The 8,680-nt window shown below is 42.4% G+C and overlaps 1 protein-coding gene across 1 annotated transcript; it reads right to left on the bottom strand.

Annotated features, from left to right (window-relative positions):
• Positions 1 to 307: 307 nt before the first annotated feature.
• On the bottom strand, positions 308 to 1,869 carry LOC112177718. Its single transcript, XM_024315979.1, has 4 exons — positions 1,647 to 1,869; positions 1,146 to 1,467; positions 753 to 911; positions 308 to 614 (listed from the first exon to the last, which is right to left on the bottom strand). The coding sequence occupies exons 1-4, from the start codon at positions 1,867 to 1,869 to the stop codon at positions 308 to 310; spliced, it is 1,011 nt and encodes a 336-aa protein (XP_024171747.1).
• Positions 1,870 to 8,680: the final 6,811 nt, after the last annotated feature.

Genomic DNA, 8,680 nt, shown 5'->3' with positions numbered 1-8,680 from the left:
AACTTCCAGGGCTTCTTTGGAAATATCTTGTTCTGGATATTTGATTGAACACACATCTCTAGCAGACTTCGACCATCTCTTCACAATCAGTGACTTTGGAATCTCATTGATGTGTTTGTGTTTCATCACTGTTAACATGTGACGACATGAGACTCTCCTATACTGAAACATGTTACAAGAACATACCATGATCGGGTCTGCTACACTTTCAGTGTTTTTCCTATGGTTGTAAACTAGCTACCTTGTGCTCAAAATCGGACTACTTGTAAGCTGACATTGTGCAAACACGGTGCCCGTCTTCAAAGTACTATGGTCCCTGTCGTAGTGTGGCTTGGCTCTCCTTCCTGATCTCCTTCCTAATCCACTTAAACACATCATATGTGTATATAGAAGCTACATGATTCTCCAAGTCTTTCAGCTGAGTTTCAAGAACAGGGGTTGAGTTCATAGTGTTAAAGTCATCCCTTACTTGATTGTTGCTCAATCTCACGACTGCTCGGTCCATCCTCAGAATGACTTCTACCAGTTTCATGTCACTCCTAATAGAGTCTTTGATGAACCTATTCATGCCCTCACACCTCTGCGTGCTTCTCATGCCAGCCATAAAATGGTTCCTGAAAAATGCTTGAGCCCACTTGTCTCATTTCTCATTCATCATGTTGATCCAGAAACTGTTGTGGAGATCGAATTTCTCCACCATGTCGTGCCATATTACTTCGAACTGCTCCACAGTTTGGAATTTTCTCATGCACCTGTTAAAAGCTTTCAACTTTTTGTCGCACTTCAAATTAGTGTTGGCATTTTGGGAAAGGTACCAAGCACAAAGACGGTGCTTTGCTTGTGGCATCACGTCTTCAATTGCACTACGCATGGTTTCATCTCCATCTATGAGTACAACTATTGGCCTCTTCCTATTCATTGCATCCAAAAATGAACGCAAAAGCTAAGTGTATGTCTCCACCGTTTCATCGACAAGAAGAGCAGCACCCAACAAAATACTTTCCCGATGATTGTTTGACCCAACAAACAAAACCAATGACTTTTTGTAAACATTGGTTTTGTATGTGCTATCAAAGATCAGCACATCCCCGTAACACATAAAATCAACAAATGTATGCCCATCTCGCCAAAACATGTTTGCTAACCTGTCTTCTATATCTATATTGAACCTATAGTAGAAGTATGGATCTTGTGCTGCCAGAGCATTCATGTAGGCAAGTGCGCCTTCGGAGTCACTCTCGAAGGAAGTGGTGTGCCGTTGTTGGTCAAGCTTGTTGTACCGGTCCTTCTCAATAAATCCCACTGTCTTATATCCACCCGCCTGCTCCACCATGTACTCATACATATGGCAAGGTCTGATTGACACTTTAGACATTGTATTTGCACAGGCCAAGTCTGATTTGCCGACATTTCGATGCGAACGAATGAAGGCAGTCTGGTTTCCAGTTGCTAACTCGTGAGAATGCTCTGGAACAAAGGCTTTCACCACATAAGCTCCCACAAGCTCGTTGTAATTGACCCTGAATTTAGCCTTGCAATTTACCCTTGTAATTCTCGGAGGAGTACGACCCCTTCCGTCCAGTACGAACCACTTTTTACTCGAGTCCCTTGCTTGTTGCAAAGCCATTGTCTCTTCCGTATCATACCTTCAGCCTCTCCTTTGGTATCCTTCCAAAATCCAAAGCCAAGTGCCAAGGAATAGGCAGAATAGAACCTCTCCGCGTCCTTTACTATCTTAAACATCGTAGCCTTCATGTCTTCAACCTTCAATCTTTTGTAGTCTGGGACATCGTTGAACACTTCATCATTAGTTCGTGTTTCATCAGCTCGAGTCCCTTCCTTGTTGCAACCCTTTGTTGTGTTGTCCATCGATGCTTCAATCTCAGATAAATGAGGATAAATGAGGGAAGAGAGATAACAGAGAAGTCGAGCCAGAGAGAGATGGGGAAGAAAGAGAACAGAGAGAGATGGGCAAGAGATAACAGAAAGAGATGGGCAAGAGAGAGAACAGAGAAGTCGAGCCAAACGGTCACTTTGGTTTCTATTTTCAAATACTCCAAACGGTCAGATGACTGGAATCTGACCGGATCTTCAGGTAACCAGTTGCACCTGCAGAGCCTACTATCCAGGCGTACCAGTAATTGCTTGCCACGTAGATCACGCATGGGTGCATTAACACACCAAAGTCTTTTCCAATCTTCTGACCATTCCTAAGATTTGACGACAACGACTTCAATAGCGAGTTGTAACTTATATTCTTTACCTTGTTATTCTTAAGACATTGCACATATTTCAGACAATGGTGCCAACAATCAATACATGTGGAACTACAACATTCTTGTCTTGGATCTAACTTGCCAAGTCTTTTGCAGAAAACCTACAATTCACCGAAATTTGATTATAAAGAAATTTGCATATATAATGCATTGTCCCATAAAGTTGAAAGACTTCTTTATCATATATCAGCAGGGGCGGATTCATGTGAGAGCGAGGTTGTGCAATTGCCCAACCTCAGCTTTTCTGGATAGCGGTGAGCCATAGTTGCTTGGAACTTCTGCTTTTCAACAGAGGATGAAGAAAAGGGCAAAATCTTTTTTTTTTCTAGTTTAGAAGGGGTAGATTGCAAATAGAAAGAAAGGGACACGCTGGGCATTATAACTTTTTTAATGACTTGGCCGGGAACTTCATCGTTGGGTAGAAACTACCAGAAAAAATAAAATAAAATAACATGTGAAGACACACGTCCCTTTCCTCTTCCAATATTTCCTTAGGGCATGGTATTCTTCTCTTTTGCTGCCCTAAACATGTAAGTACTTCGATTATATTTCTTGTTTCATCTAAAGTTCTAAACCACAATAGCCTATTGATTTATTGTATTGATTGTATGAATGCAATAATTTGTCTTTATATTTTGAGTATTTGTCTTTATAATTTGTCTTTATATCTTGAACACTCCCCCTTGTTTATTATTTATTGTAATTTGAATCCCGCGACCTTTTAGATGGATTAAATTCTTATCTTTTCTGGTCAATCATGCCAGCAATATTGCAACTTATTTTGTTTAAAAAAATTAAAAATTAAAATTAAAATCTATAATCCTTTTTCTTTTGAGTAACCTTTTGTGATAATTACCGTCTTGTTTTAGGGAATCAGAAATTGAGAGAAATTCGCTGTGTGTTCTCATTGATAATAGGGGCCTCTTTATATAGAGGATTACAATGCAAAGAATCTCAATCATACAAGGAAAGTAATCGTACATTGAATAGGAATCTAGATCCTTCTAATTTAACTCTATTATCACTAGAGCAAGTAACCTAGAGTTTGGGCCAAACACAAATTAGGGTTTACTTGAACACTCCCCCTTGTGTTGCCCAAACGCAGTGCTTCTCTCGTTGCCTCATTAAAAACCTTGCCGAGTAACAAAAACCCAGTGGGAAAAAAATAACCTCGGTCGAAGGGAAAAAAGAGCACAACACACCCTTCACTATTCGAGACAAACATGTAGACATCTCCCCCTGATGTCTGCGCCTCCCCCTGATGACTACAATCATGGGAGTTCTGATTATTTCCGCAAGCCAATTCTTGCCACATGTTTCTCGAACATGGATTTGGGCAATGACTTAGTAAACAAGTCTGCCACATTGTCCTCAGATCGAACCTGGTTCACTTTGATCTTAAAGAGCTTCTGTTGTTGTTGATTGTAGAAGAATTTAGGCAATATGTGTTTGGTGTTGTTGCATTTGATGTAGCCTTGCTTCATTTGTTCAATGCAAGCAGCATTATCCTCATAAATGCTTGTTGGCTCATCTGTGGTAGACTTCAGACCACAATTGCTTTGAACATGCGTAACTATGGACCTAAACCATATACATTCACGAACTGCTTCGTGAAGAGCAATAATCTCTGCATGATTCGAAGAGGTAACGACTAAGGTCTGCTTTGTAGACCTCCAAGATATCACGGTCTTTCCCATGGTGAAAACATAACCAGTTTGGGAGCGACTTTTGTGTGGATCAGAGAGGTACCTAGCATCAGCAAAACCTTCCAAAACACTTATATCGTTTTGGGATGGGGAGAGGGAACGTAGTCCACCCTGTGTGGTGTCCCTGGCACTTGATGGGTCCGAATCCATCGTCTCTCTGTAGGGATAGAACAAGCCCATATCAATCGTACCACTTAGGTACCGAAAGATATCTTTAACACTAGTCCAATGGCGTCGTGTTAGCGCATAGCTATATCTAGCTAGCAAGTTCACAGCGAATGAGATATCCGGTCTTGTGCATAGTGCTAAGTACAATAATGCGCCTATTGCACTTAGCTAGGGCACTTCTACCTCTAGCACTTCTTCGTCGTCATCTTTTGGATGGAATGGATCCTTCTTTGGATTAAGACTATGGACGACCATTGGGGTGCTTGAAGGCTTAATTTTGTCAGTGTTGAAACGCCTAAGCATCTTTTGGGTATAAGCTGATTGATGAATCAGGATACCATCTCTACGGTGCTCAAGTTCTAAACAGAGGCAAAACCATGTTTTCCCAAGATCTTTCATCTCAAACTCGGATTTCAAGTGTTCAGCTGTTTCCCTGAACTCTTTAAGGGTGCCAATTATGTTCATGTCATCAACATAAACCGCCACTATTGCAAATCCGGAACTTGTCCTTTTTATGAACACACATAGGCATAGTTCATTGTTGACATATCTCTTTCCAATCAAGTAGTCACTTAGACGGTTATGCCACATCCATCCGGATTGTTTCAATCCATATAGTGAGCGTTTCAATCTAATCGCAAACGCGCTCCGTGGTTTGGATCCACTTGACTTGGGTAATTGAATTCCATCAGGAATCTTCATGTATATCTCCGTATCTAGATCCCCATATAGATACGCTATAACCACATCCATAAGCTGCATGTTTAGTTTTTCAGAAACTACCAAACTGACAAGGTAGCGGAACGTTATGACGTCCATTACGGGAGAATAGGTTTCCTCGTAGTCGATTCCAGGGCGTTGTGAGAAACCTTGCGCCACAAGGCGAGCTTTGTACCTTACAATCTCGTTTTTCTCATTACTCTTTCTAACGAATACCCATTTATGACCAACCGGTTTGGTGTTGGGCAGTATTGGTATAACATTGCCAAATACTTTTCTTTTCACTAGAGAATCAAGTTCTACCTGGATCACATCTTTCCATTTTGGCCAGTCAACTCTACGTTGGCATTCATCAACGGAGCGTGGTTCGATGTCATTGGTCTCAATTATCTCACGTGCCACTGAATACGCGAATACATCATCAATGATGATGGAGTTTCTTTCCCACGTCCCATGTACACTAGTGTAATTAACAGAGATCTCTACGTTCTCAGGGATAGGTTCTGACATTGAGGCATCCCCCAATGATGTCTCTTAGACATAACCATAATCCGGAACATTCTCATGGGATGGATTTTGAGTATCAATGATCAAAGGATTTGTTTGTGCCTCATTTGCTCTCTTTCTAGGGCGAGTATCCTTCGAACCAATCGGTCTACCGCGCTTCCTTGCGGGACCTGTGGCCGTAGACGCCACATCATTGCCATGCTAGGCAATGGAGCCATCTCCTGGTGTCACAGGAGTGGCGTTATGTCCATTATTTGGGACATCAATCCTTGCAGGCACGTTTGCAGCAGGCATGTGTGATCTCGTCACTTTAGCAACATCAAAAAAAGCATCAAGCAGAGTGTCTGCTACGTTCTGGAGCTCAATTATTCTTCGCAGTTCAAGTTCAGACTGTGCGGTACGGGGATTGAGATGAGACATAGTAGGGACTGACTACGACAATTCCTGTCGTTCCTGTTGAACATATGTGTTCTTATCTCCCCTTAACGACGGGAAGACTGTCTCATCAAAGTGACAATCAGCAAATCTAGCGGTAAAAAGATCGCATGTCAAGGGTTCAAGATAGTGGACGATAGTTGGAGATTCATATCCAACGTATATGCCCATTCGTCGTTGTGGGCCCATCTTAGTACGCTATGGCGGCATAATAGGCACATAAATGGCACACCCAAAAATGCATAAGTGCGAGATAGCAGGCTCGTACCCAGTCACTAGCTGTAACGCAAAGTAAGATTGGGTTGCAGTGGGTCGTAGACGAATTAGCGTCGCTGCATGCAATATTGCATATCCCCAAGTAGAAACAGGGAGATTGGTGCGCATAACCAATGTTCGTGCTATCATCTGTAGTCGTTTCATAGCAGCTTCTGCGAGAACATTTTGGGTATGAACATGGGGAACTTGATGCTCTACATCAATCCCTAATGACATGCAATAGTCATCGAACGTTTTCGATGTAAACTCCCCAGCATTATCAAGTCGAATCGACTTAATAGGATGATCAGGGTAGTGAGCTCGTAGACGGATAATCTGGGCGAGGAGTTTAGCATAAGCAGCATTTTAAGTGGACAACAGCGCGACATGTGACTAGCGTGTCGATGCATCAACCAATACCATAAAGTATTTAAAAAGTCCGCATGATGGTTGAATTGGTCCACAGATATCCCCTTGGATTCTCTGTAAGAACGGAACGAGTATTTTGGGATCCTTTGCGTAGGACGGACTCGGTCCTAATTTCCCAAATGAACAGGCTTTGCAAAATGAGCGAGGGGCCTTAAAAGAAACCAATGAGGATTTTGGTTGGGCCTGAGCGTCTGTAGCGCTATTAGAAGCAAAATGTGTGACTACATCTCCCATCATGGCATTAGAGCAATGGAAATTGGTGTGTGTGGCGTCATGGCCACAAGGAGAGGCAACCATGGCGTCATGCTCATGGTTGGCGCCATTGATGGCATCATCACATAGGACTTGGGCAGCCCTATGGCGCCCCAAGACGGCTGCAGCGCCAGAAGCTGCAATTGTCCCTGTCTTGCTAAGTCCAAGAATCAATTTTCGATTCTTGCTTCTTCTCACTCTGAAGAATGGATGTCCGTGTGAAGTCTTTAGTATACGGAGCATCATATCACGACCAGGATGCCCTAGTCGGTCATGCCAAAGCCAATATGTGTCTGAATCCAAGAGATCTTCTCTTATGACATTATTGGATTCAATTGGTCGAATTGTATTGACATAAAGTCCACTAGATTGACACATAAGCTTCTCTAAGATGCGCTTTCATCTGCAATCATTAGAGGTAATGCAAAGGAACTCTTTTCCGTTCTCATCATGCGTTTCCGCATGGAATCCGTTGGCTCTTATATCTTTAAAACTCAATCAGGTTCGATTTGCTTTAGGAGCATAGAGAGCTTCAGTGACTTTAATCAAGGTGCCATTTGGCAATAGGAATTGGGCCAATCCATGTCCTTGAACTAAACCTGATGGCCCAGCCATCGTACTCATAGAGGAATATGTGGGCAACATCTCTAAGAATAATTGCCTATGTTGTAGAATGGTGTGCGTAGTCACACTATCCGCAAGACATTTTAGTTCATCCATTCCTAAAAGAAAAGCTCATAATTAAAAAGGAGTCATAAAGAAAAGCACTCAACTTTTATTAATAAGCCAAACGGAATTGCATCATCGTTTCTTTAACCAAAAAGAATCTAATCCAAAAAACTAGCTAATGCAAAACAATGGTAGTCGTCTAACTCCTTTTGGTAATTTCAATGCAAATGTGACCAGGTGAGTAGAGAGATGCCGGTGGAGCAAAGCTCACTTAAGTACCACTTATCTCAAAACCTTCCTAGACATCACACTTACATTGAGTACACCTCTTTGAAAAAAGACTAATACCATTGGCATCTACTATAATAATATGGCAATTGCCTACATCTCTTGGAAAATAAAAAGACTTAATCAAAATCGCTAGTTTCTGGGTCTTGATCCTTGTAGTTTTCCACCCTTAGATCGAAATCGCCATCTTGATCTTCTTGTTCCATGTAATTTGCCTCCCTCGCTTCATGATACGTCTTGTATGCGTTTGCAACATTCTGGGGAGCTTTACATGCTTTGGCCCAATGTTCAGTTGATCCACATCGAAAACAAACATCATTATGGTCAGGCTCCCTTGATCGAGGCTCCTTTGGGGTGCGATTTGGATGATCATTTTTCTTGGTGGCATTACCACTATGGTCGGAGGCTCCGCCTCTCTCTCTCTTCATACGTTGACCTCCACGGTTCTGTGCACGCCTCTCTAGGTGATTTCCTTCCTCTTTAGGGCGAGAATATGGACTAGAACGTCCAGAATTGTCCCTACTCTTAGGGTTTCGCTCCTTGCGTCCTCCCTTGGGGGCGCGACTATAGTTAGACTCTAGAATAGACTTAGTTCCCACGGGTCTAGCATTATAGTTCTTCACAAGAATATTGTCGTGCTTTTCAGCTACGTTCATGGCGCCAATGAGCTCATGAAACCTTGTGATACGTCCTGCATTCACATCAATCCGATAATTCTTTGAAATCATCAGGGCAGAGATGGGGAAGGTAGAGAGAGTCTTCTCGATCAACATCGTATCAGTTATGGCTTGGCCACAAAACTCCATCAGAGACTTGATATGAAGAGCTTCCGAGTTATAATCAAGCACATACTTGAAATCACAAAAGCGGAGGCCATGCCATCGCACTTCTAAATTAGGAAGCAGGGAGTCACGAACGTTGCCAAATCGCTGCTCAAGTTCTACCCATAGCTTTCTTGGGTCTTCCTCATTGAGG

The sequence above is a fragment of the Rosa chinensis genome, chromosome 7 (genome assembly GCF_002994745.2).
Source record: "Rosa chinensis cultivar Old Blush chromosome 7, RchiOBHm-V2, whole genome shotgun sequence".
NCBI classification, from domain to species: domain Eukaryota; kingdom Viridiplantae; phylum Streptophyta; class Magnoliopsida; order Rosales; family Rosaceae; genus Rosa; species Rosa chinensis.
The sequence above is the reverse complement of the archived record's forward strand: the minus strand, read 5'-3'. Positions and strand labels throughout refer to the sequence as shown.

Coding starts and splice junctions, on each gene's coding strand:
- LOC112177718 (XM_024315979.1), bottom strand. CDS start 1,869: ATGGACAACACAACAAAGGGTTGCAACAAGGAAGGGACTCGAGCTGAT. Junction 1,468..1,646: donor TACCAAAGGAGAGGCTGAAG/GTATGATACGGA, acceptor CCTTTGTTCCAG/AGCATTCTCACGAGTTAGCA. Junction 615..752: donor AAGTTGAAAGCTTTTAACAG/GTGCATGAGAAA, acceptor AGCATTTTTCAG/GAACCATTTTATGGCTGGCA.